This window comes from Pithys albifrons, chromosome 32, assembly GCF_047495875.1.
Source record: "Pithys albifrons albifrons isolate INPA30051 chromosome 32, PitAlb_v1, whole genome shotgun sequence".
Classification (NCBI taxonomy): Eukaryota; Metazoa; Chordata; class Aves; order Passeriformes; family Thamnophilidae; genus Pithys; species Pithys albifrons.
In genome coordinates, this window is record NC_092489.1 from 73684 (window position 1) to 90059 (window position 16376).

At 53.7% G+C, this 16376-nt stretch overlaps 1 protein-coding gene across 1 annotated transcript; it reads right to left on the reverse strand.

Annotated features, from left to right (window-relative positions):
* Window positions 1-5429: 5429 nt before the first annotated feature.
* On the reverse strand, window positions 5430-10964 carry LOC139684150 (zinc finger protein 3-like). Its single transcript, XM_071579751.1, has 3 exons — window positions 10814-10964; window positions 7078-7156; window positions 5430-6889 (listed from the first exon to the last, which is right to left on the reverse strand). The coding sequence occupies exons 2-3, from the start codon at window positions 7097-7099 to the stop codon at window positions 5967-5969; spliced, it is 945 nt and encodes a 314-aa protein (XP_071435852.1). The 5' UTR covers window positions 7100-7156; window positions 10814-10964; the 3' UTR covers window positions 5430-5966.
* Window positions 10965-16376: the final 5412 nt, after the last annotated feature.

Consider the following 16376-nt stretch of genomic DNA (forward strand, 5'->3'; position numbering starts at 1 on the left):
GTAGTGTAGAGATTTTCTTTAAAATGAAACCTCAAGCTGTGTCTCCACTGTGGAGCCACTGGAGTGAGCAAGGGAATCATGGAGTGCACTGTGGGATAAGGTAGGAATTTGTACAGATATTAAACTCAAACCATGGAAAGCCAAAGACCCCATGGGAGTGTTGAAATACTGGGGACAGTTTGTGCAGACTCCCCATACACACTCCAAAGAGCAGCTCAGTCATGCTGGACCTATGGCTGGATGGCTGTTGGCTGCATGTAAAGCCATGGCTGATCACTGACCTTGAACATTAATTAATAGAACAGCTTAAAAACAATGATCAGCTAAAAGCTGAGGTGCTCCTGCAGAGTCAGGTGTTTGTGGCTGCAGCTGAACAAGGTGATCAGCTCAGGAAAAAGTGTGCTGTCTTGGCAGAGAAATACACATTGTGGGGAGCTGAGTGACGGGGCAAAAGGGACAGGACGAAGCCTGCAGGCCCACGGGTCCTGCAATTGTCAGAGACCCAGGTGGGATCCAGAGACAGGGCATGGAAATATTTGGAGCACTGGGTGATTCTGATTCCTCTACTGAGGATGAGTCTGAGGTAGAAAAGGAAGGTGCCTGTGCAGCTCCTGTTTTCAAACAGAAATTAGTAACTGGAAGAGATGGACAGGCTGTTAGGAGAGATTAACTAAAAAAATCTTGTAAAACTACAAGCAGGGACCAGGGGAGACACACCTTCTATCTGAACAAGGGAATCCAATTGAACAGGTGACAGACAAACTAAGTCAGTGAGGTGATTTACCAGGGCTGGAGCCTCCTGGATAGGGCAGAGCAGACAGGTGGGAGCAGCAATGGGAAGATGAGAAGGACTCAAATGAACAGACCTGCCTGTTTTGTTCACTCCTGACCTGCGGGATTGATAAATAGGAAAAGATGGAAAACCAACCCAAGTCCTCCACCCTATAGCAAAGGATTACCATGGCAAGAGAGGGCGGAAAGTGGAGTACCCAGGGCTGGGGAAGCCAGATGGCCCAGTGTTTAATCCTTCTGCACTATACAATCCATGCACAGAAGTGACTGAGGTTGGAGTAGCAGCAGAGAGACACATAAAAACTGAATAGGGAACAGACCAAGCCCCCACACCAGGATGCTGTGTGTTGAGACACGACCCTCACCCCTTCACCCAATGTACCATCTGGTGGTGTGGTGGGAATAAACAGGGGGTCTGAGTGTTTGTGGGCACGGGGGGGAGGTCACTGTAATACACAGCAATCCAGGCCAAACATAGAGGAAAAACTGCCCTGGGACGGGAGCTGGGGGTTCAACCAGTAAATTGGAAATGCAAATTGGTGACTGAGACCCTCACAGATATTCTGTTATGGTTCCTTCAATCAGTGAACACATCAGAGGTATGGATATATTATGGGTTCCACCTTAGAAATCCACGGTACCTCTTGGGCTTTTGGTGCCACGTGGTGGCTGCACGTCAGAGCTGTCACTGTGGGACTTACACAACAAGAAGCAGAAATTCCCATAGCTACAGAAATTGTAAACATAAAACAATATAAATTTCTGGGAGGAGATGCAGAAGCAACTGCCAATCCTTTGTTCCAAGCACGTGGTGTCTGTCATGCACATTCTCCTGTTCACAGCCCTGTCTGGGCTGTGAAGGACTCGGGTGGCAGCTGGTGGGTGACTGGAGATTCCAGGGCAGTGAACAAACAGACACCCCCCACAACTGCTGCTGTTCCTGAAGCTGCAACATCAGTGCCCCACCCCCAGACACATCCAGGGACAGGGGACACTGTTATTGATGCAGCCAATGCATTTGTCACAATTCCAGTTTCACCCAGGGCACAGGATCAATTCCCATTTCCATGGGGTGGGAACCAGGACACCTTCACCCATCTGCCCCAGGGCTACAAGCACAGCCCTGCCTTTTGTCCCCAAGCCACACACTGCACTGGAGCACAACACACTGCACCTGCCCAGGTACAGATCCTTCAGGGCACAGATGGTATCCTGGTACAGGGACCTGATCACCATCAGGTGCAACAACAACTGGATGCCATCCTTGCCTTGTTATGGTGCTGGGGAAGGGCAGTGAATCCCAGTGAAATACAGGGTCCAGTCCAAGAATTCAAATATTTGGAGATTAAATGGACACACAGTATTCAAAAATTCTTAGAGGAAGCATTTGACAGTATTCAAACCTCGCCCAATCCAGAAGATAAGAAAGGAGTACAGCACTTTTTAAGTTTTGTTGGGTGCTGGAGATCACATGTACCTGGTTTAGCAGTGCCACTTAAGCCACTGTACAGAGTTACCCATAAAAAGGCTCAGTTTGAGCAGGGGTCAGAACAGCAGAGTTAGTGAGTCAAAGACACACCGAGCCTGACCAAGGGATCCACAACATGCCCAACTATCAAATAGGTGAGTGGGGAAAGCCCTCCAATCAGCTCACAGACACTCAGAAACAAACAGCATGGTTTCCTGAGGGCAGGGCAGGGATTCCTCATGGCAGACCATGCTGGAAAGCTGCAGCACTCACTGCAGCCCCACACACAGAGTTGGTGGCTGAGGGGGAAGGAGGCAGCAGCCACTTGGCTGAATTGGTTGCTGTTTGGCAAGCCATGGACACGACACCACCCAATGCTATTTGTTCCCTGTGCATGGACTCTTGGGCAGCAGCACAGGGGCTGTAAACTGGCTGGGCAAGTGCCCTGCTGTCCTGAGGAATAAGGCTCCCCCTGAGTCAAACCACAATGACAATCCGCAGTTCAAGCCAAGGGAGGTAATTTATTGAGTTTCACATGGCAATATACAGAGCTCAGAGGCAGAGACTGAGGCAGGGGCAGGGTTACTGATAACCTCCCCCATGGGGGATGGATCAGGGCTTTGACCTCCTTGCAAATGGAAAAGAGACCCAGCAGATATAGGGGGTTTGGGAGGGTGAGAGCAGACAGAGGAACACATATATGGAAACACAACCACCCTGTGGTGTTCTGGTGCCTGGGCCTGCCAGTGGCAGAAGATCAGCTGTCCTTTGCTTATCTCCAAGGGTTGCTGTTCAGGAAATGTAACTTCACATCTGCCAGCCTCAAAACTCCCTTTCCTACAACCACCCCTTGTAGAGCCACCAGGAGCAGCTGTATCTGCCTCCTCCTGTGCAGCCTCTCCGTCTCTCTGCCCTGCTGAGCACACTCAGGAGCAGCTGCAGCTGCCTCTTCTTAAAGAGTGTGTGTCTGTCTGCCTTTGCTGCTGGACACACAGAGGCCCAATTGGGCTCCTCTTGTGGCACCAGGGATGGCCACTGCCCCTCTGTGCTGCTGACCAGTGCCGGGGAGGGCTGGTGATTCTCTGACTCTCACAAAGTCCCCTCGTTCCTGCCGTGTCACAATGTCCCCTGGGTTCCAGGAGGCCCTGCAGTGTCACAGTATCCCCTGGGTTCCAGGAGGCCCTGCAGTGTCACAATGTCCCCTGGGTTCCAGGAGACCTTGCAGTGTCACAGTGGCCCCTGGGCACCCTCAGACCCCACATCACACAGCCCTGGCAGTTCCCTCACCGGAAATATTGGGACACCACAACAGAAGGAAGACATTGAGCCATTAGAGAGTGGCCAAAGGAGGACACCAAGAGGGGAAGGGCCTGCAGGGGAAGCGTGTGAGGAGCAGCTGAGGGCACTTGGTGTGTTCAGCAGCACAAGAGGAGACTGAGGGGACACCTCATTGCAGGTACAACTTCCTGGGCACGGGCAGAGGAGGGGCAGGCACTGATCTCTGCTCTGTGGGGACCAGGGACAGCACCCAGGAAAAGGCTGGAGTTGTGCCAGGGCAGGATTAGGTTGGATCTTACAAAGAGGTTCTTCCCCCAGAGGGTGGTGGGCACTGACCAGGCACCCCATGGCAGTGGGCACAGCCCCAAAGCTGACAGAGCTCCAGGAGGCTTTCAATGATGCTCTGGGGTACAGGATGTGATTCTTGGGGATGGGCCTGTGCAGGGCTGAGGGTTGGACTCCATGATCGTGGGGGTCCCTTCCCACTCAGCACATTCTGGGATTCTGTGACACCAGCTGGGCTGGTCCCAGTGCATGAGGAACCTCATCCCCCAGAAAGAACTATGGGTGCCCCCTGTGTGGGAAGGGGTCCCAGCCCAACCCCAGCAGGCATGGAGGAAGGCGGGACACCCTCCTGCAGGTGGGATGTGCATCAGACTTGGGCCCCCCACAAGCCACTTGTAACACTTCAAAACTGGGCATTTTAAGCCCCCTCAGCCCCCAGTGGAGCCAGGGGGTCCCTGCGACCCCCAGCATGAGGAAGTGTCTCCCAAGAGCTAATTAGAACCCCTAAAAATTGGTTGAAAACAGCAGGATTTTTCAGTCAATAGGGTCATCTCATCCCCCCAAAATGGAAGAGGTTCAATTCAGCCCATGAAAAAGAGAAGGGAAACCCTCAAAAGATATTTAAAGCCCCCTGAACGAGTGGGAAGCAGCAGGATCCCCTCAAAAAGAGCTCCCTGTGTCCCTTCCTGTGGGGCCCCACTCCAAGGCCTGATGTCACATGTCCCCCACACTCCCTCACAATAACCCCCTCAGGACAGGAGGGCACCCCAAAAGCTCCCTCAGTTTTTCCACACACCCCATCTCTTGTCTCCCAATCCCCACCCCATCCCCCTCCAAGTCCCATCCCAACCCTCCCAATTTGCATCCAAGCCCTCCCAATTTTATCCCATCCTCCCTGGGTTTGTATCATCCCCTTCTCCTGCTGCTGACTCCCCTTAAGTGGGTTCAAGTTGCATTAAAACATTTTGGGATGGGATTGAGTCATTTCAAGGTGGCATGGAGCCATTTAGGGGTGGGATTGAGGTGTTATGAGCTGACAGATCAATCCCTCTCAGATATTGGAGTGCAAAATGATGGAGAAATGTCAGTCGGTCTGGAGACCTCCAGTTTTGGGGAAAACTCTCCCAAATCCCCACAGAACCATGAAATCTTCCTAAATATCTCTTTGAAGCCCAAATTCCTGTCCCAATTTCCAGGAGAATGGTGGAAATTTAGATGTCTTTTTTCAATTTCTTCATTTTAATCTCAATTTCAGGTGATATTAAGGGATTAAAATGGAACAAATAAAATAAAAAAGGACAAAAAAATGAATCTTCTGATTGTACATGGGGTTGGCTTGGGTGGCCCACAGAGAGGCAGAGCAACAGAGAATTGGAATTATGGAATTATTGAGTTTAGAAAAGTTCTGAAACACCAGTCAGGATTCCTTGAGGCCACAAGATAAACTAAGGGTATGGAGCAGGGGAGATGTTTAGGGTCAAAAGTCAGCAACTCCCCCTTCCCAATGAATTTCCCACTTCAGTCTGTGTCCCCATATGTGATGGCTTTGACGTGGCAAAATGCCAAGTAATCATTTCAGAGGCAAAGTCTCCTCTTCTGTCCCCCAAAAACCAAAACACAGGACATAGTTCAGCAGAACAAGGTATATTGAACAGAAAATAAAATGGAAAACCAATAAAATACAAACTACAGACTAAGAATAAAAGGTAGGAAGAACAAACAGGAAATAAATTTCAATTTCCCCAGTATCTTGGTCTCCCCCCAGGAGCTCTGCAATGCCAACAAACTTCTTGCTCATCCGGCATGAAGAAGGAAAATCCCTCCTCCCTCTCCTATCTGAGATGTCAGAATATGGGATGCAATAGAGTTGGCCGGTAGGAGTCAGCTGGGCTGACCCAGCTCTAGTTAGCTGATTGTCCAAGGCCTTGCTCTAAAAACTAAAGCCTAAATCTGGGCCTAACTAAACCCATGACACCATGGATGTTTCTCCCCCTGTGTTAATTCAAGTGCCCACGGAGAAGCAGGAGGATGTGGAGACCACCAGCCAGGGGTATTCCAAATGTGGGTCACAAGGAATGTGGGTGATAGAGATGGAGCAGCAGATGAAGCTCCTCCCACAGTCGGGGCACTCGTGGGGCTTCCCTTACTGGTGAGTCCGTTGGTGTTTGGTCAAAGCAGAGCTGCTGGTGAAGCTCTTCCCACACTCGTCACATTCATAAGGCCTCTTACCAGTGTGGATCCGCCGGTGGATGATGAGGTCGGATTTATTGTTGAATCTCTTCCCGCAGTCGGTACAGCAGAAGGGCCTCTCGTCCGTGTGTGTGCGCTGATGTTTGAGGAGAATTGAGCTGGTCTGAAACCTCTTCTCACACTCGGAACACTCAAACGGCCTTTCCCCAGTGTGGGTCATCCGGTGGATGATGAGCTCAGAGTTACGGATGAAGCTCTTCCCACAGTCCCCACATTTGTGAGGCCTCTCCCCGGTGTGGCTGCCCCGGTGGTAGGTGAGGGTGGAGTTATGTTTGAATCTTTTCCCACAGTCGGTGCAGCAGAAGGGCCTCTCCCCTGTGTGTGTGCGCTGATGAACGAGGAGATCTGAGCTGGTCCAACACCACTTCCCACACTGGGAACACTCGTAGGGACGTTCCCCAGTGTGGATCATCTGGTGGCTGATCAGGGTGGAGCTCCGACTGAAGCACTTCCCACATTCCCTACATGTGTAGGGCCGTTCCCCAGTGTGAATCATCTGGTGCTGGATCAGGTGGGAGCTCTTGCTGAATCCCTTCCCACATTCCAAGCATTTGTAGCGCTTCTCCCTGCTCTGAAGCTGCTGCTGCACCCCCAGGTTAGAGCTCTGGTTGACGCTCTGGCCATCTTTCCCACCCTGGGTGCCTCTTTCCTGCTCAGAGGACCCAAAACTCGGTTGAGAGCTTCTCCTCCTGAGGGATCTCCGTGGCTTTTTCTCCTCGGTGACTTCCTGCACTGTAGAGCTCTTCAAAGTGGCCTCTGCCACCAGGTTCTGCTGGGGGGATTTGTCCTCCGTGCTCCCCGTGCTCAGCTCGGGGCCTGGGGCAGGAAGGAACAAGGACACTCAGGGCATTTGCCTCCGGCCCACAGGGAAGGCCAAGGACATCCCCCCAAACCCGGCCCCGGCAGGACGGTGTCGGCAGCGGGGTTGTCCTGCAGTCGGGGCCATGCTGGGCTGGAAGATGCAGCACAAGGCAGGGGCAAATGGGCACTGACTTCCACCTCACCTGCCTGGAGGTCCCGGGGCATCTTCCTCTTCCTCGCAGCCTCCTCCTCCACCTGGCCAAGCTTTGGAAAGGAGAAATCCTGGTATTTTGGGGGAAAAAAGAAGGTGTGAGCACAATGGGTTGGGGGTTCCTCTTGCCCCAATCCATCTCTAGAAATCACTGGGCTCCTCGTGGCCTAAAAAACCTCTAAAACAACAAAGTTCAGCCCAAAAAACACTCCCAGAAGTTTTTTGTCTTTGGCCTCTCTTCTTTGGGGTTCTGGGTGTCCCTCCTGTCCTGGCTGTTGGGGGTCTCCTGTGTACTGGGGGTTCTGCTTCTCAAGGGTCCCCACCCTCTCCAGGCTGCCAGGGGTCCAGGAGAACCCTACCTGCCCATTCCTGGTTTTCCAGCCCCCAAACCCCCATTTCTTTGACTACAGGATCCCTATGATCCCCCTTTCCCACACATCCCACATCTCTCAGAATCCACACTCCCTTTTCCTTTAACCTGACACCCCCTGGACTCCTCTTTCTGTGTACAGGGACCCCCTGCACCCCCCAATAATCTTTCCCCACCTCCAGTCCTGCTTTTTCTTCATCTTGAGCCCCTCCTGTTCCCACATTCCCAGGCACCGGGGAGCCCTTGCACCCCCTTATCCTGCACCAATATCCACCTGCACCCCCTTTCCTTGGCATCCCACCTTTTGCAGTCCCCACACCCCTCTTTTTCTTGACTCTGGGACTCCCCCTCCTGCATTTCCCAGACCACAGACTCTCCCCTTTATGGGGCACTGGGAATTCATTTGAACCCCTTTTTCTGGCTATCCTGGGTGCCCTTACCCCATGAGTCCCTTTGTTCGACATCAGGGACCCCTGAAACCCCTTTCCTGAGCACAGAGTCTCCCTGGACCCCCCATTCCACTTCTCCAAGCCCCTACAGCCCACATTCCTTGGCCCTGTGACCCCCTGAAAATTCCAAACCCCCTGCACCCACAAGATTCATGCAAAACATCAAGAGTCAGCCAAAAAAAGCTCTGCCAGGAGTTCCCCCTCTCTGGTCTCTCCACTCTGGGGTTTGGGAGGGCTCCCCTGTTCAGGCTCTGGGGGTCCCATGTGTACTGGGAGGTCCCCTCCCCAACCTGCCAATGAAGGGCCTGACACAGGAACACCAACCCCACCAAGGGGGGTCCCCGCATCCCCCCGCCCACCAAGGGGCTCTGCCAGGAACCAACACTGGGACACCCAAAAACACCACCCTGGTACCCCAATAGCCCCCAAGGGGCATTCCCAGCTCAGCTTTGGGGTCGCTCAAGCCCCAACCATCCCTCGAACACAAACCAAACCCCCAGAGCCCCTACAGGCTATTCGGGGCTCGGCTCGGGGGTCCCGCAGCACTTTGTCGGGGCCCTTTGCTGTCCCTGTGTGCAGCTCCGGCCCCGCCCCGCGGCAGCCCCAGCGCGGGCTCCAAGGAGCGGCACGTCCTGATGCCATTGGGGGCTTTGTCCGGGCCCATCCCGGCTCTCGTGTTCCCTGGCACAGCCCTTATGGCCCTTGGTGGGGCAGCAGGGGCACTGTGGAGTTTGGAGGTCCCTTCTCTTTCCCTGTTCTCCTGCTGACTTGAAACCTCCTCGTGTGCACTCGGAGCACCAGAAGAGGAAAAGGAGGAGCGTGGCTGTCACCTGCCCTTCTCCTGGTGATCTTCCTGGGTCGGCCCCGCTCCCTCCATCAGCAGGGGAGGCCCAGCGGGGCAGACAGAGCAGTTTTGGGAGGCGTTGTGAGCAACGGGCTTTTGAGAGAACAGGTCTACCCGTCTGCCGGTGCCGCCAGGTCTGCCCGTGGAGGGGCAGAGAAGGGAGGGAGGCCCGCGGGTTAAAGAGAAGGTGCGCCAGAGACAGCAGGTCTACCCAGGGGACCGGGAGAGAACAGGTCTACCCAGGGGACCGAAATGGAACAGGTCTACCCATCACCCTGAGAGAGAACAGGTCTACCCACCCACCCTAATACACGCGGGTCCCTTGGCATCCCAGACAGGGCGGGACACTGAACCCCAAACTGAAAAGACCAGAGGAGGGGAACTTCTGGGAGGAGTTTTTTGGGTTAATTTCCATATTTTGAAATGAGTTTTGGATGAATCTTGATGTCTTGCAAGTTTGAGGTTGATGAGGGTTGTTTTTGGCCTGACTCTTGGTAGTTTGGAGCTTATTATGGACACCAAATGCCTGGTGACCTCTGGAGATGGGGAGCAGAGAGGGGTGATAATGGAGCTGGGGGATAGTGGAGCTTCTCCTCTGACTCTCTGCTTAGGGTGGTGATTCCAAAGGCACTTTTCTCTCCAGGTTGCTGAGGGTGCCCTTTCTCTGGAATCCCTGTTTTGGGGTCCCAGGGGGTTCCCAAGCACCCACAGCAGAGGGTCAGGGGCAAAAGTACCCCTGGGACCCTCAGGAGTCCTGAGTGGGACCCTGAAGAGAGGGGAATTCCAGAACCCCAAAGGGGTCAGATCACGGAGTCAGACCCCTGAAATTCCCGGGATCTCCAGCAGCCTGGAAAAGGAAGAACCCCAGAGAGGGGACCCCAAAACATAAGGCACCCCCCAACAGCCTGCCAGCGAGGACCCCCAGAGCCCCAAAGTGGAGAGACCACAGAGAGCAAAGTTTTGGGAGGGTTTTTGGGAGGTGAATCTTGGTGGTTGGAATTGCTTTCATCTTAATTTTCATACTTTGGAGGAGGTTTTAGCCAAATTTTGATGGTTTGGGGTTTTAGGAGATTTGTGCCAGGCACCTCCATGTGGGGGAATGGGAGGATCCCAGGAGTTTCCACCATCCAGGGAGGCTCCTCAAGCAAAGCCCCTTTGGGGCTTGTTCCCCCAACTGTGCTCACCCCTCACTCGCTCACACCATTCCCTTTTCCAAGAGCATCATCCCCAAATGGCCCCTTTCAGCTTCTAGAAAGAAAACAATCAATAAATCCCATTTTCCTGCTTCTTAGGCCTGCCCATGTGTCTCACTCAGCTTCAGTTCTCCCTGTTTCAGTTGTCATTTTGAGATCCCAGTTTTGGAGACCTGGCGTGGTTTGGGGGGTCTGGGAGGCTTTTGAGGGGCCCTGGGGTGGTTTTGCAGGGTCTGGGGAGAGTTTGGGGGTTCTGGTAGGCAGTTCAGGGGAATCCTGGGGTGTTTTGGGAATGTCTGGAAGTAGCCAGGGGGTCCTGGATTGGTTTGGAGAGACTGGGAGAGAATGGAGGGAGGGGGGGGGGCGGCTCGATGTGGTTTGGGGGTCCTGGCGGTCTTTAGGGGGGTGGGGGGGTGTCTGGGTAGGAGTCTGGGGGGAGGTTGAGGGAATTTAGGGAGGGTTATGTGTCCTAGAAGGGGGTTTAGTGGGTCCTGCCATGCTTTGGGGGTCTGGGAGAGAGTTTAGGTCAGTTCTGGGGGTAGTTCAGGGATTCCTGGGCAGTTTAGACTGTCTGGCTGAGGTTTGGGATTCTGGGAAGGGGATTTAAGGTAGTTCGGTGGTTTCCGGGTATTTCAGACGGTCTGGGAAAGGATTGGTGGTCTGGGAGGGGGTTTGGGGGGGTCTCTGGAGTGTCTGAGGGTCCCAGAGTGTTTCAGAAGCTCGGGAGAGACCAGGTGCGGAATTTGGGGCATCCTGGGGGGATCCAGAGACTTTTGGGGGTCCCGGGTGGGCGGTTTGGGGCTCTCAAGAGTATTTTCGGGGGGGATTTGGGGCGTTCTGAGGCGCATCCCGGGGTGGGGGGAGGGGCTTACCCGGCTTCTTCACCTTCGCGGCCAAAACGGCCCCGGCGGGGTCCCGGGGCTCTGTGAGGGGCGGGCGGGTTAGGAGGGACCCCCTAAACCCGCCCTGAGTCCTCCAAATGCCCCCCAAATGCTCCCAAAATTTTCCGAAATCACCCCAAACTCGCCGCCATTGCTCAACTCTCCCGGCAGCGCCCTCGAGTCCCGCCCTTCGCCTGAGCCGCCTCTGATTGGTTTCCTGGCGTGCCCGTCTCGGCTCGCAGCCAATCATCGTTCAGGATTGCAGCGCGCGGTGGCGGCGCAGGGAGACCCGCGCCATTTTGAGCCTGTCCCGTACTACAACTCCCGTCATGCACCGCCGCTCGTTCTGGCCAATCACAGGCTGGACATCAACTCCCGTGTCTCCCGCGGCCAATCGGGTCGGTCCCAGCCGGTTTGCGGCCCCCCAAGTGCCCCCGGACCCCAAACTGCCCCAGAAGTGCCCCCGGATCCCAAACTGCCCCAGAAGTGCCCCCCGGACCCCAAACTGCGCTTGAAGTGCCCTCGGCCCCAAACTGCCCCAGAAGTGCCCCCCGGAACCCAAAATGCCCCAGAAGTGCCCCCTGGACCCCAAACTGCCCCAGAAGTGCCCCAGGACCCCAAACTCCCCCAGAAGTGCCCCCCGAACCCCAAACTACCCCAGAAGTTCCCCCAGAACCCTCAAGTCCTCCCCCAATACCCACTCAGGACCCTCAAATCTCCTCCCCGAACCCCTCAGTGCCCCCCAAGTTTATCCAGGACTCACAAGTGTCCCCTGAAAGACTCTTTGAACTCCCACATTCCATCCTCAGACCCCTCAAGTATCCCCCCAGTGCTCATGAATTCCCTCCCAGACACCCATGACACCCCCAAGTGCCCCCCAACTGACCCTCAGACCCCAATTCTACCCCAATCCCCCCAAATCCCCCCAGCTCCCCCTTTCCCATGGGGCCCTTTTCCAGGATTTGGGGCTCCAAAAGGGGCACTTAGGGGGCCAGGGGGGGGTTTGGGGACACTTTGGGGGGCTGGTGAGTTGGGGAAGGGATTTGGGGCAGGATTTACGATTTGGAGGGGAATTAAGGGAATTTTGGGTGGAATTCAGGGAATTTTAAATGAATTTAGAAGAGGTTGGGTGGAATTAAAGGAATTTAGAGTGGAATTAAATAATCTTTGTGTGAAACTAAGGGGGGGGTTGTTGAATTTTAGGGATTTGCAATGAAATACTGAGGATTCTAAGAAACATTCATGTATTTTTGAGTGGAGTTAAGAGATTTGGGGTAGATTTAGGGATATTTGGGGTAGAAATTAATAAAAGATGGAATTAGGAAGTTTTGAAGTGGAAATAGGGAGATTTGGGGAATGTTAGAAAAAATTAAAGTGATTTTGCGTGAAATAAATGGGATTGGAGAGATTTAAAATTTATTAAGAGAGTTCTGGGTGAAATTAATGAGGATCTTCAGTAAAATTAAGGGGATTTGGTTTGGAATTGAAAATTTGTGGTGAAATGAGATCAATTTTATGTGAGGGAATTTCCAGTGGAATTCAGGAGATTTATGGTAAAATCTCAGGATTTTGATGCATTTATGGGGGTTTGAGGTGGAATTAAGGCAACTTTGAGTACAACCAGTGTGGTGTGAGGTGAAAGTCAGGGGAGGTTTCAGTGGAATTAAAGGAATTTTGAGAGGAGTTACAAGACTTTGAGGGGGATCTTGGGGTTTTGGGGGAAAACTGGGGGTACTTTGGGTGAAATTGTGGGGAATCTAGAAGAGTTTAAGGGACTTTTGAATGGAATGAAGGGATTTGGGAAGGAGCCAGGAGGCTTGATGGCACCATAGGAGATGATGGGACAGAGCAGGTGAGATTTTTTTGGGGTGTGAAATCCATAAATCCCCTTTTCCCAATGAATTCCCAAAGTCTGTGTCCTGAAGGATGTTCCTCCCCCTGCACTCACCCAAGTGCCCCCAGGGAACCAGGAGGGTGTGGAGAACTCCAGCCAGGTGTGTTTCTAATGTGGGTCAGTGGCAGTCTGGGTCACCAGGTTTTTCGCAATGTGGGTCAGAGGGATGTGGGTCACCAGGTAGTTCCTAATGTGGGTCACTGGACATGTGGGTCCTAAGGTAGTTCCTAATGTGGGTCAGAGGAATGAGGGTCACCAGGTTGTTTCCAATGTGGGTCACTGGGAATGTGGGTCACCAGGTAGTTCCCAATGTTCCAGGTTCAGGAGGATTCTCAGCACAAAATAAAAGCCACTAAAACGCATCTGAGGTAGGAAGGAAAATTTCTTGGTGAGCAAAGCCAATGGATCCTGTTCCTTGGCACACAAATAGCACATCCCCAGCCCTGCAATCTCCCCAAGCCAATGGATCCTGTTCCTTGGCACACAAACAGCACATCCCCAGCCCTGCAATCTCCCAAGCCAATGGATCCTGTTCCTTGGCACACAAACAGCACATCCCCAGCCCTGCAATCTCCCCAAGCCAATGGATCCTGTTCCTTGGCACACAAACAGCACATCCCCAGCCCTGCAATCTCCCCAAGCCAGTGGATCCTGTTCCTTGGCACACAAACAGCACATCCCCAGCCCTGCAATCTCCCCAGCCCGCGGGGCAGGAGCAGCAGGTGCAGCGGCACTGGCGGCAGGGCAGGCAGGCAGTGCCCCTTCAGGCCGTGCCCTGCACCAAACCAGGCCCAGATGGGCCTTCTCACCCCCAGCCCAGCCCACCCCTCCTGGCTCCTCTCTCTGCAGGGCAGCTTTGCCAGCTGCAGCACCAGCCCCTGCGTGCCCATTGCACCAGGCCAGCCTGCAGCAGCTCAAGGGCCTGACTCCGGGACAACAACGGCTCTGCTCGTCATTCTTCCTGGGGCACAGCCCAAGCTCTCAACACTTCAGCTCACACTGATGGCTCTTTCTCCAGGCCTCAGTTCTCCACAGGCAAACTCTGCACTGTTTTCTCACACCACATCGATGAGCACAAGAACAGACCAAACATGACAGGCCCAGACACGACTCTGGTCCCTGACACAAAACCTCCTCAGAATAAAAACCTTCCTCTGCTTGTGGGGATTGGGAGGATAAGGCTTAGCCACAGTCTGTTCTATTTGCATTCATTGCAGTTTGTCACATGATTATGGAGCACAAACACAGGCTGGGTGGAGAATGGATTGAGAGCAGGCCCAAAGAGGAGAAGGACTTGGGGCTGGTGATGGATGAGAAGCTCAGGCAGCCCTGCTGTGATGGGCAGGGAAGCCACTGGCAAGAGCTCAGTGCTCCCTGAGCATCCCAGCACGGGCAGTGTCTCCTCTGGGCCAGCGAGGGGCTGGGAGAGGGGTCTGGGACAGGGTCAGAGCCCAGAGGGACCCCCCAGCAGAGATCAGATGGTGTAAATCCAGTGTGCTGGTTGGACCTGCTGGCAGCTGCCTGTCTCTCACTGAAAACTCACTGAGCTCTCCCTCATTCAATCTCCTTTCAGAATGGGATTTAGGGAACAGATCTGAAGCCTCCCTGCAGGGTCCTCTTTACTCCTTCAGCCCCTGACGCTGCAGGTGTGACAACGATGGGCTGAGCAGCATTTTCAGGCTCCCATGAAACCACAAGCAGATACATCTAAAATAGGCAGTGCACAAAGACATTTCTGGAACAGATCTGATTTTTGTTACTTAAAAGTTATGCTCCATAAATTCCATTTCTCATTTTTCCACCTGAATTTTATCAGTAAATTTGCAATTGTCTCTTTCAATCAGTGCCACCCACAGTGCATTTGTGACAGGGAACTCAGTGTTTTGTCTCAGGTGTAGCCATCAGCAGACATTGGAATGCCCACCAGCCCCCGAGCACTAAGGCAAGGAGAGTTAGGGCCATCCAGGCCTCATTTGCAGCACTCAAACACAACCCTGTTATTGGTGATCTTGAAATAGAATAAAATTCCAGAGGCCACCCCAGAAAATGCCTCTGTAGTGTCCAATGAAATTAAGATATTCACCCTCCCCTCCTGCATGGACCTCTGGCCAACAGTTCCTGCCCACTCCTGTGCTGGTTGCTCCTGAGTCACCTTGCTGTCAGGTCCTAAACAGATCTTTTCAAGGGTTCCTTGTTTAGAACCCTCACACCTTTGTTTTCCCCAGAGCTGTGTGAGAAAGGGCAGTGCTGGTGCCAGTCAGGGCAGGGCTGAACACTGGGGTGACTTGGCAGCTCCCCCTGCACCGTCTGTGTCACCTGCATTCCTTGGAGAAATATTTCTGCCCAAATGGAACACAATAGTGGCCTGTTGGACACGCTGCCCCCAAAGGGGGAACTCTGAACATTTGGAAAAAAACAATCACCCCTCCCAAGAGCCAAGCAATTCTTGGAGCTGTTTCCTAAAAGCATCATGTGTGGTGTCCTTAGTTGTGTCTCTGGGCAGCTCTGCAGGGGCTGCTTTGTGCAGGGCAGCCCTGGTGGCCCTTTGCCCACGGGCAGGGCTGCACTCTGGGGGTCGTGGCTTTGGTTCTTTGGTGTCCAGGGGCCACTGGGAGTCCCTGAGCCGCGTTGGGGACGGTGGGTAGGGCTGGCAGGGACAGGCTGTGGTGCAGTGTCCCCTCAGGGTAGCTCTGCAGGGCCAGCAGGTCCAACTGCCCCAGCACAGCCTGTGCTGTGGGTGGATGCACACAGGGAGAGGCTGGTTTAGCCTAGTTGGGGTTGCCCTTATTCCCACACAACCATAAGTGTCCCTCTGGTTTATATATACATTTAATTTGGAGCCCTGCAAATTCCTCCTCTCATCTCTCTCGCAATGGGAATCTTTCCCTGAGCTCTGACTGTGCTCTTGGGTTTCAGGTTTGGCATCCAGGGCAATGGCCAATGTGCCTACACCTACTCTGACGAGATCAGCAGTGACTGCTGCTCCCAAAGGAAATTCTCCATCTGCAGCCACCCCCAGAGGAGCCCAGTGGGGTTTGGAAGGATCCAGGAACCCAGAATTCCACCTGAAACTTCCCTCTTGGCAAAGATCGACAAACAACTGCCCTTAATCCCACACAACCATGAGTCTTTAATATTAATTTTAATTTGGAGCCCTGGAAACTCCTCCTGACAACAACACAGAGGGAATCTCTGGGTATTTGCAGCACCATCAGGGTGGAGAGAGGGACCTGCAGCAGCTCAGACCCCAAACCCACATTGATCAGCCCCTACTGGCAGCTCTGCCCTCCTACCCCTCAGGGATTGCCACTGCCCAGGAGCTGCTCCCTGCTGGAAATACAGGGGGAATCTGCTCCAGCCCCTGCCTGGAGCCGGGCTCTCATGGATTTGGATTGGTTTTAGGATGGAGTCAGGGGGATTTATAACTTTTGGATGCCTCACCTTGTCCCTGCAGCAGCCACACCACGATGCCCACCAGGACCAGTGGCCCAACCCCTCCAGTTCCCAGCACAGCCCAGAGCCAGTGAGGACCTGCAATGGGACCACCCTGGGAGTGAGGGAAGAAGCAGCTCTTCTTCTGTGCTCCCTGCTCTGCTTTTAATGCTCTGCCTCAGCTGCAGGTCCCCCACATCCCTCTGCTCAGCGAGGAAACCTCCCAAG